Source organism: Halichoeres trimaculatus, unplaced genomic scaffold, assembly GCF_033239565.1.
Source record: "Halichoeres trimaculatus isolate MK-OKI-2021-1 unplaced genomic scaffold, fHalTri1.1 fHalTri1_scaffold_15, whole genome shotgun sequence".
NCBI classification, from domain to species: Eukaryota; Metazoa; Chordata; class Actinopteri; order Labriformes; family Labridae; genus Halichoeres; species Halichoeres trimaculatus.
The window spans coordinates 12,030,736-12,056,170 of record NW_027437193.1 but is presented as its reverse complement, the minus strand read 5'-3'; the positions used below and the strand labels follow the sequence as shown (position 1 = coordinate 12,056,170).

The 25,435-nt window shown below is 38.2% G+C and overlaps 1 protein-coding gene across 1 annotated transcript in view; it reads left to right on the top strand.

Annotated features, from left to right (window-relative positions):
* Positions 1-25,435, top strand: part of b4galt2 (UDP-Gal:betaGlcNAc beta 1,4- galactosyltransferase, polypeptide 2) — a 204,168-nt gene that overhangs the window by 91,340 nt on the left and 87,393 nt on the right. The window contains exons 3-4 of the mRNA XM_074688142.1: positions 4,414-4,532; positions 7,094-7,210. Coding sequence (XP_074544243.1) covers positions 4,414-4,532; positions 7,094-7,210 — 236 coding nt within the window. The remainder of the gene's footprint in view (positions 1-4,413; positions 4,533-7,093; positions 7,211-25,435) is intronic.

Genomic DNA, 25,435 nt, shown 5'->3' with positions numbered 1-25,435 from the left:
TTTAGATGTTCTATTAAAGCTGATAAATGAAATCTTACAAGTTGTCCTTCAAACAGAAAACTGACTCAGAATCTCAAATGAGAAGTTTAACCTCCGAATGCACCGAATGGATCTCAAAACTGAGCTTCATGCTGCTGTGTTCTTGTTTGTCTAAGAGAATAAAGGTTAACCATCACCAGCAGAACTTGGTGGACTCTATAAATGCTGTCTGTTCTGTGCAGCTGAACACAGTGATGTTACAGTCAGACAGCCATACATAATGTAGATCAATTAAAACACCAATCGTTGCCTCGTACTAAATTTTAGACTCGCCCTAAATAAAGCATAATGTTGGTCCCTCAAGTGGGCTAGCTTTTCGCAGAAGACTTCACCGCTCCATTTGCCTGATACTCAGAGATTACTGAGATAATTAGTTTTAGGATTTTGGGCCAAAAACATCAAAACACAACCTATACTCTAAAAATAGCACCTTCCTGTGTGAGAACCAGCATTTCCTGTTATTTTGTCCTTCTTTTTCTGTGTGAGGGCGAACTCACGTCATCCTGAGACGAGATGAAACACCATGTTCCACTTACTGTCTCATTACTGTGAGAGGGGAAAGAGGAAATCAAAAACGGAGACACGAAAGAGGATGAGAGAGGAGAGGACGGGCAGAAGCAATCCGGAGACGGGGATGTTGGGAGATATTTGCATTTTCATCTCTTGTGGTTTGATAAAGAGGTGTGTTATGAACATGTAACCTTGTTGGCTTCGATCACACTTGTCGCCTGGGCAGTGTTGATTGGAGGAGACCTTTCTGCACAGAGCTTATACATCAATGCTGAGAAGATTTTCAACTTATTTACATTTTCCTCTGCTTTGCTTGTGGTTATACTCATACCATGCAACACACGGTTTGCATTTTGTCTACATGTGATCAATTGCAGCAGTAGTATATATTAATATTTGTTGTGTTCATGTCCCAAGAAAAGTTAAAGGTTTAAAGTCAGTACACTGACTCACTGACTTTTGATGACACTACAGTATAGGGCTGGGACAATATGCTATTCTCGGGTTTGGATTCTTTTATGATTTTTGGGGTACCGATTCGATTAATTTGCAATTCTTTGATATTTACAGGTTTTTTTTGCGATTTTTATTTTGCTTTTTCAACACCAGACCACAGGAAAAAAGTAAAACCAGGACGTAAATGTCTACTGCAAGGGTGGCCAACCTGTGGCTCGCGAGCCACATGTGGCTCTTTGCCTTTCAGTGTGCGGCATTCTGTTCCTAAAAACATATATATTGTTATGAGTAGTGGTGTGCTGATCAATCTAAAATTTTGTTATATTGATGCCTACGTTGGGCTCGGTATTGATCAATACTTGGGTGATGAGATTGATACTTAAGTTTCGGTTTCTCTTCTCTACATATCCTCTTCTCAATCACTCATGTGCTCATATCTAGATAGATAGATAGATAGATAGATAGATAGATAGATAGATAGATAGATAGATAGATAGATAGATAGATAGATAGATAGATAGATAGATAGATAGATAGATGGAAATATATTGCTTTTCATTTTATGTCATTTCGTGTATGTGTGAGAGGAAGTTTGTTTGTAAGACCACGTGTGTGATGTGGCTCTTTGTAGTACCAAGATCATTTTTGGAGCTCTGGGTCTCTGACTGGTTGGCCACCCCTGGTCGACAGACTTTATCAGGAGACATATTTTCCCATAAAATGCACATCACGTGAGTCAGAGAGAAACGTTTCACCCTCTGCTGGAGAAAAGTGGTAACTTTTTTCCAATCCAGTTTATAAACAAAGACTGAAATGAAGAATTTGAAAAAAAAAAAAAGAAAAAGGTTTTTTTGATGAAGAATCCCAATTTTGATATTGTCAAACAAAAAATTAGGATATGTTGATTTTTGATTTTTTTCTCCCACCCCTACCACAGTATATTATTCTCGTGATGTATTTTTCTTTTTAGACTTAGACTTTTAGACCATATGTTGCTTTGAGGCTGTCTGTCAATAGTCTACTGGTCAGGACTAATGGAAAGCATAAAGGGATCAGGTGACATCACTTCTCTATCCCCAGGGCTCAGGAGCAACTCTTGCCATCTTTCTATTGTAAAACCAGGATCCTCATTGTCCACATGAAATATCTTTGTGCAAGACAACCCATAGTGCTCATGGTGACTATAAAAACACAGTTTTTCATAGTTTAGAGACATGCAAAAAAAAATAGCTGAGCAAAAAGTCAGCATCTGCAGAACTGTGAATAGGATCAGTAATGTCCTGGTTGTAATGGAAGATCTCCATTAAAGTCCCGATTTTCCATTTCATCGCTTTGTTTTCATCAGCAGCGCTCGCTGTCTCAACTCCCTCTGTATGTCATGTTATCCCTGCTGCTGTCTTTGGCCTGCCACAGTGTTTGGCTGACAATATAGCACAGTTATACTACCCTAATACCCATAACACATACATTTCTAATGTGTGTATCCAGTGTCCTGATTCCATATGAGCCCATGTAATGGTGTGCAATGTTCCAAAGTCATAAATGACATGATGTGTGCTGTCTTTATTTGGGAAGCCAAGTTCAGCCCTCTCTGCTTCATCTCTTCCTCTGCCCTCTTGCTCTAAATGACTAAATACCTGAGCCAGCAAAAAGAAAACACAAAAAACAAAAAAACAAGCATGTAACCTTTTCTGGGAATCTTTTGTTCTCCTGTGTGTTTACAAATTCCATTTCTGGTGTTAGTGGTGTATTTTGGTTGCTAGATAGCGTTAGAAGTAGAAGTAGAAGAATGAATGCAAAGAATTTGAAGTTAAACAGCCTGGAGGTTTTTTCTTGTTTCTAACCACGTTGTTGAACACGTGAAATGACTCAGCTTCTCTCTTCTTCTCTGCTGCTTTGAGCTGGGCCTTTGAGACAAACTAAAAATTGGCATCTTTTCATACTTAATCCTGACCCAAATTGATGGAGAATGGGTTGAAAATTGTTGAAAACAATCTTTTATGTGTTTAATTAGCAACAGATAAAAGCAAAGCAGTATTTGAACACAGTGGAACAATCCTTCAACACATGCATATTTGATTTGAGTGTTCTGAGGCTTTGATAAAAACCCATTTTTTGTTGGCTGAAGATTCACATCATTGAGAAAAAGTTCTGAATGTATCTTTTGATTTTTCTATAAACAGAATTTAGAGTTTCATAAAGCATCTGGGGACAGTTTTACTTTGACAGAAGTCATTTCATAATTGTTTGGGAGGATTTTCTGCTGCTAACTCAGAGTCATATCGTGATACTCGAGCAGCTTAACTGTGCATGTTTGATAAACTCAAAATAGAGGCTGGGTTCAGTGTAGTGTAAAATCATGAAACTCTGAGCCAAACTGTGGCTCACTGATGTATTTTTAATAAAACAACAGAGATCTATGACACAGAAAGATGATATCTATCTGGCTTTGGATACATGAATAACACTCAGAAGAAAATCAAATAAATGTGAGTTTTAGTTTTTCCATCCAACATTTCAAGACCCTGAACGCAGCACTTTGAGGATTTTTAAAATGTTGCATTACTCAAAATTACAACTCAAAAAATGGAAGTTGCCTTGTTTATCATGTGTTATACCTCCACCAGTTTAATCTTCTGTATATTTGAGTGACAAACTTGGTTAATCAGTCTTTTCTTTCAAACATGTAATGTCCTACAAATGAACTAATGAGCCCTATTCTTAGCACAGAATAAAACCTTGTACTAATGAGTGATATTTTGCAGTGGAATGAGTGCTCAGACCCCGCTCGTGCTTGCAGGGCTTTGGTTGGAGCCCAAACAGCAAAGCCCTGCTCATATATTTTAATGATCCTGGCTCCCTGAACGAGGCTCTGTATTTATGATCCAGGCCAGAGATTTAAAGCCAGCCCTTCTTTTTAAATTAGTCTGAACCCACAATCTCAAGCACGCAGACACAAGCGTGAGATATCATTTGATCCCTCTGTACTCAAAGGAATGATGGATAGATTTGTAGAGATATAACATATGGTGTGGCTTCATCACTGAGCAGCGTAATTACCTTTCATGTTGTGTTTACTCTCACTGACTTCAAAGTCTTTGTTTATTATTTTTTCAGGAATATATGTTTTCCCAAGTCTGTGCTTCTTATTAAATGCTGCATTATGCAGAGCGTGTCCCTGGGAACCATTATTTCTGCACACATTGCTTTGATACACGTACAGTTTGGCTTTGAAGCTTAAAGCTCACTCTCACTCTGTCCCTTGCTCCCTACATCCCTCGCTCCCTCCTTTGCTCCCTTTCTTTCTCCTTATGAGCTACTTCTTCCCTCTCCTTTTCTTGTTCTGTGCTTTCTTTGTTATCCTCCTCATCTTGCTAACTCCTACCTCTTTTTTTTTTTTGTCCTCAGTGGGACGTTTGCTGATCGAGTTCAGCACCCAGATGACAATGGAGCGAGTGCAGAAAGAAAACCCCAACGTGACGGAGGGAGGACGCTACACACCTCCTGACTGTCGGCCCAGATGGAAGGTCTGTTGATCTGTCTCTGTCTGAATGTAACACACTTTAAATCAGTTTAGATACAGAAACTTAAACATTATGCTGGCTGCATTTTTCTGCAGGTTTGTAAGTGAATCAAAACAGTAAATAGGGATGGCTACCTTTCACATTTGAGACTATACAGTACTGATGCCCGGTACCTGGCAATCGGTATTGACTCTCACCGGTACCAATTTTTTTTTACTTTTTTGTTTGTTTATATGGTAATAAATATAAATTTGTTTAATAATAATAGCAAAACGTTTTTTAATTTAAAATATCTATACTTCAATATCTAACCTTGCAATGCTGTGTTCATGTCCAGCCCAGAAAGTCGCCTACTCTTCCACTCCCTTAAAGTCACAAGGACATGTTTAGGTAGCTAAACATTGTACTTTTTGATTTTAAGTGACTCGGTACTTGGTACTACAGACAGATTTCAGTCGGTACCTTTAAAAGTACCGAATTCGGTACCCAACAGTAAAACAACCTATCAGTCGAACATAATCAAGGTTGATCTGTGTCTTTATTGTGTCATGATATTTACAGTAAACTAAAACTGTAAAACAAGTAAGGAAAAATACCAGATTCACCTCTTTGAAGTCGTGTGAGAGTAAAAGATTTTTTATGTAGCCCATGAAACAATTTATCAGCGAGTCAAAAAAGTTACTAATAAATTCGAAGTTAAGATATGAAGTCAAAATTATACAGCAACAAAACTATGTGATGATAAATAATAATCAATGTAATGATTTCTTATTATTTTTTAATGTTTGAATTATGAGGGATTGCCAGTGTACATTTGCTTTAAGCTAACTCTTGTACAATGCATGAAATGCCAACATTTATATCATTATTGAACAAAGTCTTTTTATAGATAAAACATTCTTGTTTTAAATAAAAGTTTCTTTTACAGAGTCAAATTTGTGGGATGCAAAGTTAAAGAAAGTCTAGATAATGTAGATACAAGTATGAGAAAGTAAATCAGAAATATATATGGATAAAAGAGAGTGATTGACAGCAATAGTTTGAGTCTTTGGCTACAAGTCACCAGGTTAAAGTTTTGTCTATGCCTCAAAGAGTTCCCTGTTTTACTTACCATAATGACTTGAATTTAGGACAATCCTGCTTTTAAGAAGACTGCTTTTTAGAAATGTACTGTTTTAAGACACATTTACACACATTTGATTGATATTAAAATCAATTGTCACTTATCAATAGAAAAAAATTGTAAGAATGTGTAAAGAAAGCTATTACAATGTCTATTTTCTTAACATAAACATCATAATAGATAGTAGCCTATGGGATGGCTCTGTTAATGTGCATGTGTCCATTTTTTTTGTTTTTTTAATAACATACTCACCTACATTTTAAGATGTTCTTTGCAGGCTCACCATTTTGTGACACAACACTGTATTGTTTGGCTGTTTCTTAGCAATTAGTTATTTCACAGTTGTCTAACGGTTGTTTAATGGTTGTGCTGCACTGATAACCTGACCTTTAAAAATGGTGAAGTTTGTTAAATTGTCCTTTTCTTGTGCTGCGTTGTTCACCGTGCCTCTCAGTTTTTGCGTCCCACCGCGGGGTTAACAGCGTGTCACAACTAGTTCCAGGAAGGATGCAATGGTTTCACAAAAAGTGGTGCCATTTGTTAATAACAAATACTGAGATTTAATAAGTAAGTCCTGAAGATTAGATTAAATATTCCATGGAATAAAGACAAATCTTATATTTGGGTCAGTATTGTTATAATTTTACTTAAAAATGGATTATTTATTCATTGTTTTTTTATTTTTATCCTCTCCAACTGTGACAACCTTTTTTCTGTCCATGGCTTCTACACTTTTCTCTCAGTTTCAAAATAAAACACCAGTAAACACACAAATTATTAAAGACACTTTTACCACTGTGATACTGCATCCATCACATTTGGACGCTAAAATCAAAATAAATCTACTCAAGTGTTCAAAGCCTTCCCCCACTGAGGTCAGGGTGCTTTCTTTTGCAGCAGAGATAACACTGAAACAAGTTCACTCTTCACAGCACCTGACTGTACAGAAACCAAGGTGAGAGTGTCGCCTGTCTTCACCTGAGAGCTTCATCACCATGAACTTACACGCTAGATTAGAGTTCAACCTTGGACTGTTTGGACAGCTGAGAACGACTCACTTAGAGCACAGGGATACAAGATGGCCTCAGATCTGCCTCAAATCTGTAAAGCTATTGAGAGTTCATCCTTGAGCTGCTTCATTTATAATGAATGAACACCAACTTTATGTGACAGTAACCTGGGGGATGGTACGGAAATGAATTTCCAGCGCAGAGCAATTTACAGCAAAGTCAAACAGAGTTCATTTAGTCAGAATCACTCAAACAAACATGCTTTGGGAAACTTAAACAGGTAGATTATCTCACAATCCTCATCCATGTCAACAGAAAAGTACACCTTGGCTGGTAATGGAGAGCTTTTTTCTTTAATTTCCCAGCATTTTAAGCCAACATTCCCACGCCACTGAAACAGATGATTAATCAAACATTCACCTGTTGTTCAGGTGGCCATTATCATCCCGTTCCGCCACAGAGAAAACCACCTGAAGTACTGGCTCCACTACCTCCACCCCATCCTCCGACGGCAGAGGATTGACTACGGCATCTACATCATCAACCAGGTAAGATCAGGCCAGATTACACTTCCTGTGGCGTCTTACTTACGGGAAGAGGTGGAGTCAGCATTGTTTATATTTTGTTTGTGGTTTCTTGAGAGGAAAATATGTCCAAGCGGAGCCTCAACTGTCTTTTTACATACCCCCTGTGAGAAAACAAAGCTCTACTAAGAATACACTCCATTTTTTGCTTCTCTTGACAGCTAACCGTGCTATCATGTCATCATGTCATGTTGATTGATGGTAGAGATGGCATCGGGGTGTGAATGGGATTACTTTATACTGATAGTGCTCTACATAGCAGCCTCTGTCATCTTTGTATGAATGTGGTGTGAACGGGTAGTTGTGACTTGTGATATAAAAGTGCTTTGAGTGATCAGAAAACTAAAGAAAATGCTACATATACACAGTCTACAGACCATTTAAAACATAATGCATGTGTGGGTTCACAGCCCAGAAGCATGCTCATCAGGTTAATTGGGGATTCTGAATTGTAGGTGTGTGTGTGTGCATGAAAGATTGTCTGTCTCTGTGATTGACTGGTGGCCACTCCATGGTGTACCCCGTCTCTCCCCAACTGCGATAGGCTTCAGCCACACGTGACCCGAAACAAAGCAGTAGAAGTCAAAGGAATGAATGATAGCAACATTGGCGTAAATGTAAATGAGATCAGTTAGCATTGGTCTGGCTGTAAATGGGTCAGTTTTTCCTCATAACTACTGTTGCTGACTACTGTTCTTTGTTTGAATAATATCACTTAATCAAGCCTTTTCTAACATGACAGACATACTACAAAATAAATAATAAAAGTATGCATGTTAAATGCTGATATCGTATCGGATTAATATTGATATCGGCCAATACTCAATGCCGCAGTATCAGTATCGTATCGGAAGTAAAAATGTAATATTGGGACATCCCTAGGTATAAATATATAAAATTAATACCAAGGGGTATATGTAGATGGAGACAAAGAGGTATACAAGACATTGGTAATAAATGACCTATGACTATTGACACAAATATTTACATGAGGTACTGCACTGACTAAATAGCAGCAGTTTGGGTTAAATTTAATACTGTAGTGGTAGATTTAAATAGAAATGGATATATTCAAAGAAAATATTGCAGATATATTGAGAAAAGAAAATATTGCAAGTGATAAGTTAAGACACTCTGAAACGCAATGTGGAGTTTAAGTTAAGTTTCATATACTGCACATACTGACAGGATTAAAAAAAAAATTGTGGGTAAAAAAAATCTATTTTTCTGTTTCACCGCTTTGTTTTCGTCACTCACTCTTTCAACTTCCTCTCCATGTTACTCTATCACTGCAGATTTTTTGCTTGCTGCAGCATTGGATTGAAAATATAGCAGAGTTAATTTTCAATTTTGGTTTGATGAGGCATCCATGCTTAGTTTGTTTCTTCACAGTGATTTTGGTGTTACTTTTTCTCCTTAGAAAACAACGTACAATCCGAGACACTCCGATGAAGTTAAATCCTTGATTGTGTCAGGGACACTAGGTCCTTGTATCCTTGAAGAGCACCCGATCTTTCATACGTTTTGACCCAGTGCAGCACTCACCCTTACCTGTTCTTCAATTTTCAACCTTGTTGTAGCTTTAGTTTGGAAGTTAACAAGACCTTTTGCCAATAAGTTGAAAATAAATAATTCATGTCATTTGTATCTCCCATATATGGTTGTATTTATTCATCCTACATATAACCAGGTTAAGCCTCATTGAGCTTTTCAAAAGTGATATGCATAAAAAATGAAACTGAATTCTTAATTTTTAAGTTCAGACATTAGATGGTATCCAGGTCATGGACAGGAAAGCAGCAATAATTTCACTCACAAATAGCTCTGTTTTGTGATGAACTGTGCTACATGTCACATAAGGAGGCTGTTAGTGCTACCTGAAATGAGTGTATGACAGGAAGCAGACATGAACCAGATCTGTCAGTTCAGGTTAACTTCTGCAGAGTGAAAGAATCATCAGAGCTCTGTCGCCACCATCGGGTAATTTTCCTTCATTAATAATGTGGAAAAAGTCTGTTACTGCCTAAAGTGAGTGACAAAAAGTCAATTTGCAGGTGTTTGGACCCCTTCAGGCTGCTCATTCTCCTCCCCTCAGCACTGACTAAAACCCGTCTGCAGTTTAAACCATATTTTCTCGATTCAGCTGAGGCACAAAGAGCTTGATTTTCTGAGCTGGTATGAGAAAGTTTGTGTGTTTGTGTGTGTGTGTGTGAGTCCTCAAGGCTGGGTTAGGCGAGAGTTCTTCTTCCAGATTATGGGTAATGAGCTCTCCTCTCTGCCCTTTCTTTTCCCTGTGGGCCGTGTGCAACGCCTTAATCACTCCCCCTGTGGAAGGGACCTTTGGTTCCGCCTGCCCTGCTGTGCTCTGTGCTTGATGTGGCGTCATTCCAGTGTCTTACTCTTTCACTTTCACACACACATACACAAACACACAAACATGCGCACACATCCTCCCTGTGCATGTCTGAATCTTTTTCATCTTAAATGTGAGGCTGCTAAGGGTGTGTAGTGCTGTTAGAGTGGGTGCAACATTCAACCTGACCTTCTCTTCCTTTCATTTCTCGTACAGCAGACTTAGCTCGTCTTGAAGTAAAAATTCTTCTGCTGCCTTGACACTTTGTATGTTCTGCCTTAATCTTCGGTTTCATCTTAAAGCTTCTGCTCAGAGGTCTCAGCACATGAGTGTGTTACAAACAGCGAATTGCTGTGTCCCAGTTTTCTTCAGTCAACGTTAGATTTGGAGGCGAATTTACAAAGGAACGGTACCATAAATAATAATGTAAATATAAAAAAGTGAAAAACGGTTTAAAAAAATGGATGTAACAAATTGCTGTATTTATGAAGTAAAGAAACAATCCAGTAAAACTAGGCAATAGAATTTTGTATGTCATGATAAACTGAATTAGACACTAAAATATCTTTAGCTCACTCACCTGGACGTCCAACAGTCATATCCACAGCCTAATTTTAATTATCCACAAACCCATCACAAAACTAACCACGTAGCCATTTCACAGTTCAAAGGGCCTTGTTTGAAGTGGAAATAACTCTTGTGTATTTTTAGAAACCCACTTGAACCAAATGAGATCCATAAACTGCAGCTTGTTATCTCATGAAACCATTCTGAGTTGTGTGCTTGCATTTGTTTCTGCTTCTGGTTTCATGAAGAGTTTTTCACTGACTTAAAGATAACTATTGAACTAAACTCCACGGCTGGAGGTAACTTCTAGACTTTTATGGCAGGTGTTAATAACTTCATTAAGGTTATAAATAAATGTTACAGACTGTACAGACAGGAACTGCAGAAGGGATTGATTTAAAGTTTTATACTAATTGGTAAGAAAGGGCATCTTAAGGTTATGCCTTTTATTCAGCAGTCGCATATCTAATATTATCATTATGTAGTTCTGCAATTATTTCTTTGCTCAATAAGCACTTAAAATATACAGGATTAGTGTTACAGCATGGCTTCTGCCAAACACTACATGAGTCTGAAAAGTACATTTTCAGCCAGAAAACGTTGCTTATGAAGGAGGTAATGTGACTTTTTTAAGCTTTAAACTGTCCCTCTGGTACCTCTGTTGTAGCTTTACATGATTTACATCCCATAAACATTTTATATTACCCACTGTCTCTTTAAGGCTCCTGCTCAACAACCCCCCTTCCTTCTGATTGGCCAGCTCTCTTTTGTCAGGGGTTAGAGCTGTGTACAGACCTTGATGTTTGAGACCCAATCCTCCAATATTTCATCAGAAAGTCTTGTCAAAATTTTGTGCTACTTTTTGTGTGGGCTGTTTTGAGCAGCTTAGAGACAGATTAAGGGATTTCCATAGCAATTAAATATGGAGATGTTAGAAGATCTTGTTACTTTATAATAACAATAATCATGTTCAATAATTTCCAAAATATAGGGAATCATAATGCCCCCTCTTTAAAATGTCTATTTTTTAATGCAGTTTATACAAGTGTTTTTATGATAACTTCAATCACCTATCCTCTGTTTAAAACCCTCAAACCTACCCACATTTTCTTCCTAGAAGTACGACAGGATATTAAACTGACATGAAGTCCCAAAAGTGAAGCAGGCAGGCTACAAACAGATGGAGAAGGGCCAAATCAGAGCGAAAGAGGAGAGGTGTCAGTGACAAGAAGCCTTGATGTATCCAACACCGAGGCCGATTAAACCTTAACGTCTGGTGCCACTTTGTGAGAGGAGGGTGAAGAGGGCTGTTCAAGTGTTAAATGAGTGAAAGCAGGAACTTTTTAAGACAGAGACACTGGAGAGAGGGTTGGTTTAATAGGTTTGTACCCATTTAGTCACATCCTATGGGACATCTGAGGTTCAAAGAGTAAAGAGATTAAAAAAAAAAACACACATCCTGGCTGGAGCTGCAGCTCTGATTTGTACAAGCATGCATGCTGACTATCTATTAAAATGATAATAAATGATAATGATAAAAAATGAGGCCACACACAAGTCTGCCCAAGTGGTTTGAATCTCAACCAGAAGAGTTAAGATTACAGCAAGCTGATATGTACTGGAAATATTAGACAATAAGTGTCACAGTTAGACCCACAAGTAACCAAAGAAGCCCTCGCTTTTCCCATCAACCCCCACTGACATGATAATGAGTCATTCAGAGGAGGATCAGGTAAAGTCCTGGTGGTCTAGCCAGCTCACTGACCTTTGTGTCAGGGCAACACTGTGAATGTGATACAGAAACCCCCCCTTACTACAGTCCTGTAGAAGAAATTTATATTTCAATCTACCTGGTTTTGTATCAACAGGGTAGATGTAAAAAGGCTCTCGCGGGTTATACCTGATTTGTTCACAGTATACTCTGAGTTACTTTCATGAAAGTAGATTCATTGTGTAGTTTTTAAAACACAAATTCAGGAGAACTGTCTGTTGTGGTTTTACAAAGCACTGGTTATTACCTTAAAATGTCATTCTTTGTCTGTCATTGTCCCAAAGTTGATTTGATTTACTGTCACACAAAATGAAGAAAAGTTTTAAATCATCTTGTCTAAAGCTTAAACCAGAAATTTCTTTTTTTTCTTTACTAATTATAGTCTTGTTTGTCACAGAAAAATTGCTGTCATTGATTTTCTGAATGTCTTTGGAGCTGTGGACACTTCACAGTATTTGCAGGGAGATTAGATGGTAATGATTATATAATTGTAAGGGTTCGAGGTGAAGGTCACATCTCAATCATAGTGACCAAAAAAAAACACAAACTGTTAGTGAGATACTCTCAGAGCTTGATTTTTTGTAAACAGACCTGCAGGATAAATGATTGTTTCTTTTTGTTTTCTGCGCCGTCCTGCTGGTGTTGTTTATCTTTCAGTGGTCATTTTTAAGCAGCTATCATCTTTCTGGTGAGGTACGGTGAGTAGGCGTTGCAGAGGGATCATGCAGAAAGTTCTATAGCAACCTTGCTGTTCTGCCCCGCTGCTCTGTGTCCTCTCTGCCGGACGAGGGACTGAGGCCAATGTTTGGGTTGTTGGCCATCGACTCATCGTGTAAAAAAAAAAAAAAAAGCCCAGAGAGGCAGAGAGAAGGACAGAGCACAAAGAAAAACAGGTGAGAAAGAGACGGAGAGCAAGGGAGGAGGGTGAGTGACAGAAATGTTGTTGAAGAAAAGCCATCTGCTGTTATTATTTCCTGTCCAGGCTTAAGGTTGGTCCAAGATTGATATTATTATTGATTTATGGCATCTAATACACCACAGCTTAAAGAGAAGTTTACAAGGCAAAAAATACACAACATCCTCCCTTGATCTTTGCCTTTAATATCTGCTGTGTGGCAGACGGCAGATCCTTTACTTTCTACTTTAAATAACATGTGTGACTATGTGAACTCATATATAAGGTTCATTAAATTACACATCCTTCCTCTAAAAAAAACAAAAAACATTTGGAATCATAAGTTGTGTTTCTGCAGTGATCAATCTGATGGTTGACTGTCATTTCGAGCAAAGATTTAGGTAGTTGGATCATTTGACTGTGTTCGTATGGACGGCATGCCCTCAAATCCTCCCATTAAATGAAAATGAGGCCAGAATGTGCAGCCATATCTAGAGATGGGCGAGTACCGGGTATCGAGTATCAGATTGATACCAGTATTATTTCAAAGTATCAATACTTGTGGAGGCTGCCGATACCAGCAGCAGATACTCAAGGCAAAAAAAATCATACGTCTTATGAGTAAGGCCTCCTCACCAGTAGTTGGCGCTGCATTGCCACGGTTTGACACCACGGCAAATGTGCATTAGGTCCTGTTCAGACAATGTGATTGAACCAGGGAGAGTTAAACTGTTTTTTTGTGCACAAAAAAAAAAAAAAAAAAATCAAAAGCTCTGACAGTTGTTAGTATTTTTGCACTTTTGTTAATTTGTTAAAAACAAATCATAAATACAGAGAGAGTTGTTTTTGTTTTAGTCGCGACTTAATGGCTGAGTGGCTGCGTTGTCTTTGTTCAAAATAATCTGTCACTGTTAATTGAAATTTAATCTATCAAAGGTACTCGTGGTATCAGTACTTGGTATCGGTGAGTACTTAAGAAGCTGCACAGTTAGCATACACCCAGTCTGCTAACCCAAGCACGTATGTTGAGTTATTACAAGCTCAGGGAGCCAAATGTTGGCCTGAAGAAACTTCCCGAAACTTTCAGTGTTTCACATTTTTCTCTTTCCATCAGGACTTTAGAAGGCACACAAAATAAAGCCTGAATGTTCAGAGTTTTCTTCATGTGTAAAACAACTTTAATGTATTTCAGCAACGCGTTTCTGCTTCAGAACAAAGTCTTGAGGATAAAACACATCAAACTAACATCTGGTGTCAACACAGACTCAACACTTTAAGCCTCTGATGGACCCCTCACTCCACTAATCCACCAAGATCTGACCTGCCTCCCTCTTTCTTATTCTGCCAACTTTCATACACACTCAAACACACTTTCTAGTACTCGTCTGAAACTCAGCCTCTCACACTGTTTGTTCTTCGTATTCACGTCAACTCTTCAGCTCCAGCAGTGGACAGTGAAGGATCATGATGGATTACGCTCTGTGTGTGTCTGTCTGTGTTTGTTTGGGCTTCAGGGTGAAGGTCACTTTAAGGCAGACCAGACGGTTCATTTGTCTGGAGGTAGCCAGACAGGAGACAAGTGTGTGTTTGTGTGCAGTTCTGGATGCACTCACCTCTACATCTTACTGTTTGACCTTTGTTGGTTTGCTTTCGCTGTGTGGCTGAAATCGATCAGATTGAAACACTTTTCACATCAAATCAGTTGAACTAAAATATAAACTTTTATTAAGATATTCTGCTAGTTATGCTACTCTTTCTTTTAAGTCATTTATCCTCATACAAGAATATTTGCTTTCATTTTTTTGGTGAACTGTTTCTGTGGCACCTGCTGACTGATAGGTGATGTCATGCTGAAACAATTAGTCCCCTCCCCTCACAAGACAAAACACTTGTTCCTTTTCACAGTTTATCATTCAGGGCTGAAGCTAGCAGTTTTTTTGGCTGTGAGTCATTCATCAAAGTTTCCCATTAGTCAAAAAATCTGTGTTTTTCAAGGAAACTTTGAGGGAAGTTAGTGATCAAACAAAAATAAAAATCATCTTGTAACATCATAAATGGCATTACCCAATACCTGCTGTGTCTTTAAAGTGTTTCTAAATGACTTGCTTTAACAGCAAATTCATATCACAGCATGATGAAGAGAGATCTGTTTGGTCTACTCTCTCTACTCTCTGTAACTTGACAGAAGCGCAATGTGTTTCTGGAACAAACTCCTACAAACTCCTCGTTCCCTTTAGACACACAAAGTCATGTAAAAAGCTTTTGGATATTATTTAAAGAGCCTAAGGACATTACTTCGCTACTACACATGTAGTAACCCTTTATTAAAGCCTGTTGTGTCTGTGTAGCGATGACAAGGTTCAGTTTGATGTGATGAAAAAGAGTGACAGGAAAATCTATTCAACAGCATCGAATATTCAATCCATGCTTCTCTTTATCTTCAGTTGGGGCTAACATTTTTTAAGCAGGTGATAGACAGAACAAAGTCTTTTTAATTACAACATTCATTATTTTCTTATCTGCTCAGCCTGTGTGTTGGTCTGGGTCACATATTTAGACATAACCTCTAAAAGTAAAGAAAAAGCCAAGCACAAACTTTCTTTCCTCTCCTTTAGTCTCAGTTTCTTTCACTTTTTTACTACCAACACCTCTCCAACCTGTGCATGGCTAATGCACTTTCCATCTCCTACTACTAGAGATGGAAGATGTTAGAAGAGGAAAAAAAAGGGTTTTGTGCAGTTGACCGTAGAATAGAGTATTGATCTGATGAGCAACAACTCTGTTCCTCCCCTCCTCCTCTTCCTGCCCCCCTCTTCATCTTTATATCTCTGTGTGCTGGAGCATTGTTCTGTTTTCTGGAGGAACTATGCAGTGTAATAATGTTCTCATTCCCTATGTATCCCTGAACCACTTTAAGTCCCAGATGCAAAGTGCTGCATGAGATTGTATTCATACAGAAAAAAATATAGATATAGCTGCTAACTGCTTTAAGCCTCTGATTGCATTTCACTACATCTACATACTTTTCAGTGTAGCTCAATGTGGGAAGTCTTCCTGTCCTTTGGTGCAGAAATCTATCAATATCACGAACAGTGGATCTAACAGTGTGACACTTTTAAATCCTAAACTGCTGAACAGTGTTTTGTAGGAGCAGAGCAGAAATCCCTGACACAATTTCACCATCTCCTGAGGTGCACCGAGGAGGGAAGAGTCCAAAGAGGTCAAAACTCAAGCAACACTTGTAGTAAAAATAAGAACTGATGGTAAATATGTTCTGTCTGACCTTTTTCCACCTAGCGTTTGAGGAAAAACCTGAGCTATACAGAGTTAAGCCTGAGTTAAACACTGAGTTTGAGAGCCCAAACTATTTCTAGGTGAAGGGAAATTAAATTACAAACATTCGTCTCTTAGTTCTGAAGCAACTAAGATTCTGGTGGTTCGAATGGATATTTAAAATTTCAAAAAACAGGCTCATCCAAATATAGAAAAAATACTCAAAAAGTTGAGCCTGAGTTCATATAATTTTCTGTAAACATATGTATAATGTATAATTATAATTATTATAATTTTATTTTTTCTGCAAATATTCCTAATTTTTTCTTTATTTTTATTATCTTATTTCTATTTTATTATTTTTTTCTCTATATATATATTTTTTTTCTCTAATATTTTATATTTTAACTTTTTTTTTTCTATCTTGCATTTTCTTTATTTTCTTGTTAGTTGTTAGCACCAACACACCAAGACAAATTCCTTGTACGAACAAACTTCATTCTGATTCTGATAATGAGATTGTATACATCAGGGGTAGGCAACCTAGGGCACGGGTGCCAGAGCTGGCACATGAGGCTCTTTCTGTTGGCACGCAAAGAATAATTACAATGAGACAGAGGACTAAATAAATAGATAAAATATATAATAAAACGATTGTGTTGTATTCTATTTAACACTTAACCTGAATTCAAATCATTGACATTACAAGTGTGCAAATGTGTCTTGCAAGTGTGTCAATGCAAATCTCTTGCGAGGTCAGTCTGCTAGCTCGTAATTGCAATTATTTAGCGGCAAAACAGTGTTAGCAAAGTATCTGAAACAAAGCAACACACTCAAAACTTTCCGTACTGTAGAAATAAACAGGCAACGGAAGGAAGCTATAGCATTCCTCACTGCAAAGCTAAGCATGGAAAACCATTCAAGGAGACTTTCTTGTCAACTGTCAATGATTTTATGAAAGAAGTAAGACTTGGCTCTTTGGGCATGGGTGTACTCTTAAGTGGCGCGAGTCATGGAAAAGGTTGCCCACCCTTGGTATACATAATTGGATTAAAAATGCCAAAATGTTTTACACAAGGAGCCTAAAGCTGGCAGAGCTAGCACCACCAGCTTTGAGTACTCAAGTAAATGTCCATCATGCAAATTGCTCACAGCTTAGACACAGATTTATGTTCACATTCTGGCTCAAACTTCTGCCCTTTGTATCTGTATTTGTTGTGATGCAGGTAGTAGATTGAGATGCTTTTAAAGATATCTATGGGCTCGACAAGTAGAGGGTGTCAGTGCTACAGATTAGACACAGCATATGAGCAGCATTTTTGGCCAACAATAATCAAATGTTAATAACTCATTTCATTGCTGAGTATTTATCTGATTGTTTTGTCAACTGAATGCACACAATCAATGTTAATGATTCTCAAAAAGTCATGGTGACTGGTTATTATACATATTTATTCATCAATCAATCTTCATTTTATCATAAAAAATATCTGCATGTAATGAGTTATAAACAGTGGTTAGGCTCTGTCCTGGGAGCTTCTGACCCTTCCACGTGCTTATGTGGAATGCCAAAGCCTGTGGTTTCTCTTTCATGTCCATTTTTTTCCATTGTGTTTCTCCATTGTATGCCTTTTGGTTATTTTCACACATTCTCAAGTTTGCAATCAGCAATCAGTGAAACATCATCTGTGTATCAACAGATCAATTCAGATCTTGTACATAGAATTTTTCCAAAAAATCAATATAACCCAATGTTGTACAGAAGCTGTAAAAATAAAGCTTTTCCATTTAGTTTTTGTTCCTCCTTTGATTATTTTCTTTTGCATTCAACCATGACCAGGCAGATCACAGTGCTTCAACAAATTACTAAAAGTTTAAAAAAACACACACTCACACACAAAACTCACATCTTTTGTGGCACACCTTTAGAATCTGCAGCTACATTCACAAATCCCCAACAAAAACATTTATTCATAATCCCAGAGTGTACAGAATCAATTTCAATTATCTGGCCTCCTGCTCCAAGTTTTTGAGATAAATTAAACAAATGTCACACACTCCAAAATCACACAGCTGAAACAGCCTGCTTCCTGAATAATATTTGAATCTGCAAACCCAAGAGGAAGAGCACGTGTAAGGATTTATGATTTAGCTTTTTTCAGAAGTGTCTTTGATTTTATTTTGAAGCTCCAGCTCTTTAACTTAATACCTGATCAAGAAAAATAACAACGTCTACTCGATAAACCCCAAACATGTTTGTAAACTATGGGTGCTCTTTGGAACCAGAAAGAAGAACATCATCTGCATGTTCACCTCGATGAAGTGCACAGCTGTAACATGAAGCACTGTGCACTAGCAGTTGACATTTCAGCGTTTTAGTGATGCATAATTTAACGGACCTTTCTTCTGTCTGCCCCCCCTTCAATCATACGTCCATTAACAGTGAGCTGTCAAATACGCTTTCTGCTCATGCTGCATACAACACTGCATAATACAGTATGTTTGACCCTCTTTTACATTTTTTTTCTCTCTTCTGTAAGTTGACTTTATTGTCCCAGATGGGCGAAAAAGCTGCAGCAAGCAATACAGAATAAATCAACACAACACTCCACGTGGACCAAAGAGTAAACAGTTCACAGCGAACAAACATGAGATGAGAAGCATCTGACTCAAACCAATATTTAGAGTATAGATCAGTTTTTCTGAGCCAGTGTTTGAAACTGGAAAAAAAACACACCTTTACTGATGTAACATATCAACAAGGGGTAAAAGACAGTTCTGATCATCACAAATAAAAGAGAAAAACTGTCTTGAGAAGTAATTGGTTGGAATTAGGATATGAGAGTCAACTCTTTGGTCAACTCTGTGCACAGAGCAATACTGGAACAACAGCATAAAAATCTTCTCAGCATGATCTGTCAGTGTTGATTGTCCACAAGGTTTGGAAAAAAAAATGACTCCTCCCCTTAAACCTGAACAGGCCCGATGATCAAAACTGGCAAAGATACTTACTAAAACAGTTTAATGTAAAACAAATCTTCGCTTGTTATGTGCTCTTCATCAGCAAAGACTGCAAACAGAGCTGCTAGCACCTTGTTTAAAGATCCTCTGCTTTTATTTTCAGTCCTTTAGTGTTCCCTTTTTTACACTAAGCTCTAAACAGGTCACCTCCTCTCCAACACACACAGCAGCCTGTAGTGTAAGCATAAAGAATGATTCAAATGGTTTCACACTGAGAATCTGTTTTTCTTACTTTTTGTGGTTTAGCTTTGTGGCCTTTGGCTCAGTTTACATAATGAGGAGGAAAACTTTTTAGGGTGCATTTGAATTCATATGAACAAGTTTTTCATGCAGAATTTTTCCACCTCGCCCTCTATAAAATATCCACTGGAAGTCAGAGTGAGCTGACCTGTAAAAGCAGGAGGCAAAAATTCAGAACAGTTCTCCACATCTGGTGCATAACCATTGTGTGGTGCATAAAAATCGCCTTTTTCTTTTTTTAACCCATTTTCTGCTCACCAGCATGTTCTTTTTCCATTGATTCATACATTTCATGAGGGTAATTTTTGGGGCAGGTTGCTCCAAGATGATGAGCATCAAAGAGCATCAAACATACATGTTATACTCAGGGATCATTACTGATAAGTGGATATTGGCTTAAAAACTTTTTTCAAAGATGGATGAATGTAAAATAACTCAACATAGAGTCTAGTCTTTCCAATATAGTATTTACCCAAACATGTACTCCATTGCAAGCTCCTGGTAACATACATCTTAAATGTTTAACATGTAACACATTTATAAAAAGACTGAAAACAGGTTTGGCTCTTAAGACCCCACTCTGCCACAGTGGACAAATTTCAGTTTGTGACATACATGTGTCAGTAAGCATTCAAGGGATATTCTGGGGTAGGCTGCAGTGTCCAGGATTTTTTTTAGTATGAAAAACAAAAAGAGCTCAAGAAATGATGACCCCACTGGAAATGTTGATGAATACAAGTAAATAGAGGTGTGAAAAAATATTGATGCAGCAATATATCACTTTACTTTGATGTTTGATACAATATAAATATTTTATCTCTCAATATCGGAATTTCCAAATATATATATATATATATATATATATTTTAGCCAAGTTGGAAGTAAAATACGTCTCCCACATCTCCACTGAAGTAGATGGGGCCAAAAAAGCTGCTCTGCTGTGTGATGCCCAGAGACTGTTCAATGAATATAACCTCAAAGTATGTTTCTAATGTTGTATTCCTAAGCTTAATGATATGGGTTTTGATACCATAGACATCACTGTTTTTCCTCTATTTTGGGGTTAGCTGGTTTAAAATCACTTTAAATTTCATTTTTTTAGCGTAGTACGCTGCTAAAATCAAAACCACAGTAATTTTTTTTACTCAATATCAGACTTTTTATGAGAAAAATTGGTCACACCAACTGATCACATCTTCCACCCAATGATTTTGCAACATTAGTTTAATGTTACAGTAGGTATCTGACAAACTTCCAGGGTAACACTGCATTTGACTTTCAGTATGTTATAAACAATAAAATTGAAAAGTTGTTTTCAGTCAGATAATTTTTACTTAATTTTTCATTTAGATTTTGAGTAATATTGTACATTGTGATACTGTTGTATCATGACCCAAGTATTGTGGTGCGTATCATATAATGAGGTTCTTGCCAATGCTCACACCTACAAGTGAGTATGGAAATTTGGTGCTACAGTTAAAGAAAAATAAGGTAGCAACCAGTCAGAGCTTCATGGTGATTATTTTATTTCTGGAAAAATGCTGAGTCATACCTTTGTAATCTTTTAGACTTTTACATTTCTGAAAGTAACTCTGGGAAAAGTTTCAGTAGTTTCACAGTTTCTGAGACATGGATTTTTCAACTAACTGATTCAAGAGATGAAGGTCTTCATGGTGATCACAGGGTCTCACCTTGATAACATGTTAAGGTTTCAAGTTCATCCACTGCTCAAACTCTTCTCTTTTCCTTTGTAAACCTCCACCTGGTTTATTTGGAAGTGGGCCCTCCGCTGTCCTCTTGTGCTGCCGGCCAAACATCCAAACCTGACGACCTTGCTTTTTCAGAGAGCTGAGAGCCAGACTGTGAAAAACCCTCGAACCACCTTGACGGGGCCTCGTTAAAACGGCGCAGAAATGTCACCCTGATTCAAACGCGCTTTTTCCTCTGCTGTTTTCCTACCACCTTCACTCTGAAGTTGTTTGGTATCTCTGCTGTTTCCCTCTCGCACATCAGTCTGTCAGAAAAGGCTTCCCTTTCCTTTTTGCTCGTAGAAGTTACGCTGAAGAGAAATTTTCGACTACTTCTGTCACAAATGGTGATTTAACTGTTTTTACTTGCCTGTGTAGTGGCTTTGGTGTCAAATTAATAACTTAGGATGTTTCAGTGATCAAAATATCACGACTGAGCTTGTAAAACCATCCACATAACACACTGTGGCTTCATAAAGACTCTGTAAAGGATTTAAATGATACCGTTATTGTCTGAGCAGCAATCTGATTTAAGAGTGGGTGCTTTGAATCAATATTAATGTGCAGTGTGAGTGTAATAATCATCCAGACAAAGTGGATATGACACACATGCTCATCTCAGGAAGGCGGCCTCAGATAGAGACGCACAGCAGAACAGAGAGGTCCTGTTATTTGAGGTTCTGCTTGATGTCTTTGTTTGAGTCTGCTCTTCTCTGAGCCGACTACTGGAGAGAGAAGAAAAAGACCGATCAGAAGATGTGTTATAATAATGTCAGCGGTATTACAGATTACCAGCAGGGATGAGCTCATTGTGTAAAGCATGCTGTGGTCGGCCATAAAGCACAAAAGCAGAATGAGAGAAAAATTACTGCTTGTTGTAAATGTTGAGAAAATTGCCACAAAATGCTTCTTTTTATTGCTGTTTCCTCTTAATGGTCGTGCAGCGTGAGTCTGGAGAGAGATGGGAATCAGTGAGTCTTTCAATTCTCCCTCATGGGGGGCTTTGTCTTGTTTTTCCTCTCCATCATTTCCAGACAGTCTTTTGTCAACGTTGTTGTTTGTTGTTGTTGTTCAGAGAGGTTGAGTGTTTGGGTGCGATCTCTGTCCTTAAGCACATTAATTTCAACTCGCAGCATCACATCTGCGTAGCTGTGTTGCGCTGCAGCACGCCAGATGAGGCTTAAAAGTAGCTGTTCCTGTGATGTATTAAGCATATGGAGCTATTCATCTTTATTTTATCATCACTGATTTCCATTTAAAGCCTCCTCTGCTGCCAAGGACTGTTTTATTATCATTTATCTTTTGGCTGTAGGATGATCTCCTGACATTGTCGCACTTAGTGCAGTCTGACACTGAGTGGAATTGCAAAAGTAATCAAGATGTTGTGCAGATGCTTTTATATTTTGCTGACCTTTGATCGGAATGGCTCAGTTTGCATCTCATCAACTTGGACGCAAGAGTTCAGGCTGGATGGAGCGAACCATCTCTCAAACTCTGTGGAGAACAGAGAGGTATCAGATGTTCCTAAAAGTTGAGTTTTACAGCAGTACCCCAAAGGCATTTGGCAAGGATTATGTACAGCGATTCAGACATAGTTAGCAGTGGTTGTGCTGGTTGTTGTTGGCATTTTAAAGAATTTTTGACAGGCTTCACAGACTTGGATAGTTTTAGAAAAGTATAAAGTTTGTACAAAGATTTTCTTTTTCTGTTCAGTGTTTCTTCAGCAAAAGAAAATCTATTTGGGGGGATTTTGATACTGTAGTAGAACAGTGACTCATTTGACTTAGAAAATTTTCATGTTTGTATTCAGATTGAATCATGTGAGGCTTTACGGAAACAGAAGAGAGGTGCAGCATATTGTGATTATCAAGCAACACTTTAGTCCTACTTTAATATTATACTCCCCTTCAGCAGACTGTCTGCTACAATTCGGTGTTTGTTGCAGGTTTGTACAATAATTTGTTACCTGACAGTGTTGAAAATTATGATGACCCAGTACATATTTCATATTACGGATCTTAGTATCCAGAATATTGCCAGGATCTGGATCGTACTTTTACATCTGTCAGAAATTATGGTGACCTTGTCTCGTATTGTTTTCAAAGCAATCCGACCATTTATCGTGGAGTTATATACACATATGGTGAAAACAGCCCTATCTCACGATGATAAAGAATCCTATAAAAAAGTCCTGGATCCAGACGGTGATCCAGATCACCTCCAAAATTTAATCACTCCTTCCTTATCCCATTTTGAACGTTTTCTGAAAAATTCATCCACATCTGTTTGATACTTTTTGTTTTATGTTGTTCAAAGACAAACAAAAAAACAGACGAACTCTCCCAAATTCACAACCTCCTTGACAGAGGTAATTATTTGCATATAATAAGTTCTACTTGGTGCCATGGCTCTGTTATAGGACCTCCACCCGTGGTGGTGAGAGTACACCTCTCCTCTCTTTTCTGTGCATACATGAAAAGCCAATGCAGGAAGAGCAGCAGCTGCAAGGACCCCCACATTTGGTGAATGTTGAGGTAGTTCAGTTACTGCAGCTACACAGCACAGCTGAGATTTGATAAACGAGGAGTTTTTTTCTGTCTGGGTTTATTTGTTTCCATTTATTGCAAATAATCTCTTCAGTCTGTTTTTGCTATCCTCACTTGTCCTATAAGCTGCATTGAGCATAACAGCAAAGTTTGATTCCAGTTACATCTCAGCAAAGGACATACTTTCCATTTTCACTGATGATTGTTTTCATGCTCTTTACTGTCGTGCCTACATGATAGACCATGGGATTTCATATACCAGGTGTTCTAACCAGCATTACAGACCCATCTGTCCAAGCGGACTGACCTTCAACTTGTTTATCGTTATCTGTGTGGCCGCCACCCGGCCGCCTGTGAATCTGTGTGAAATGAGAAAAGGCCTTCGACATCTCGATGAGGAGACCCAGGAGGACATGAGCAGGGATAAAGCCCCGTGTTAAATGTGTACAGGGGAAAAAAGAATCCGTCAATAGCAGCGAACACATCTTTGAAAATAATACATATTGATTTTGGAAAATGGATCAGATACTGTTCTCTCAAGGTCTCAGCGGCAGAAGTCTGTTGTTCTCACAGCAAAAAGCTTCCTTCTGAAAACTGAAACAAAGAGAGGGGTGTAGCTCGGGAGGGAAGAGAGCGCTGTCAAGATATCTGACATGACCTTCGCTCCGTGAAAGACGGCATTCTGTCTCTTTTTTCGAGGAAGTCTGAATCTATTATTTCTCTGTGGTACAGTGCTGAACAGAGTTGAAATGGAAAGGCTGGAAATGAAAACAGACTTCTCTCTGTGCTCTGTGAGGAGAGCTGTGGAACAGAAATGATGAAAGTAAAGTCAGAGCTCTGGTTGTTAATCTGTGTTTGGGTTGTTCATGTGAGCTTCTTCTGGTAAAATTCAGTGCATGAATGGAAATTAAAGTAGATGTATGATGAACAGAGCATGCCTTTTTGGTTTTTAAAATGACCCAGGGATTGAACATGATGGCACCCCTCATTGGAGATCTTGAATACAAGCCCTGCTTTCATTTCAGATGTGCATTTTCAGCTGTGCTTATTGATGTCATGGAGCTTTCAGTCTGTTCAGGAAAATTTGGTTCACTTGTTGAATTTTACTATGACGCAAGATCATAACTACATTGATTTAACCTCAAAGAATACAATCGTGTTTTGTGCATTGTTTTATTCATGGAGAAGTAGAATATGAAGCTCGACTTCCGATTCCTGAAAGAACTCATAGATGAAACCTCAGAGGGGGTAAAAAAGGGGGAAAATGAGGCCAGCAACTTTGAAAACTGAATATGTTGATTGAACTCTTCCATGCGGTTACGCAGCCATCGAATATGGGTCATACTTAGTAAAATTCTCTTTATTCTGCTCCTTAACTTGCACAAACTCAGCTAACCCAAACAACTGATGTGAACTTATTTGAAAGAAAAGAAACAGAGGAAGCAGATAAGGCTCCATTTCCAAATGTTTTGTGTTTTCGTTGAGTAGTGTTGTCTTTAAAGAGGTGACGTGTTTTATTTGTAATTTGTCATTGTCATTTTACAAACATCTAGTCAATATGGGCAAAGTTTTAAATTGTGTTTGTGTTGGAGTATAAAGTATGAGACTGCTGGATCTTCTGGATGGTTTGATCCATAGACTGTAAAAAAAAATGGACATCCGCTCGCTTAGCTCGAAGTGAGGTCTCCACAAAAACTGCTCCCCCTGGTGGCTGGCAAGGTTAAAAAATCCAGCTTTCCAGCCATTCCAGATGGGCTGTGGTCAAAGTTTAAAAA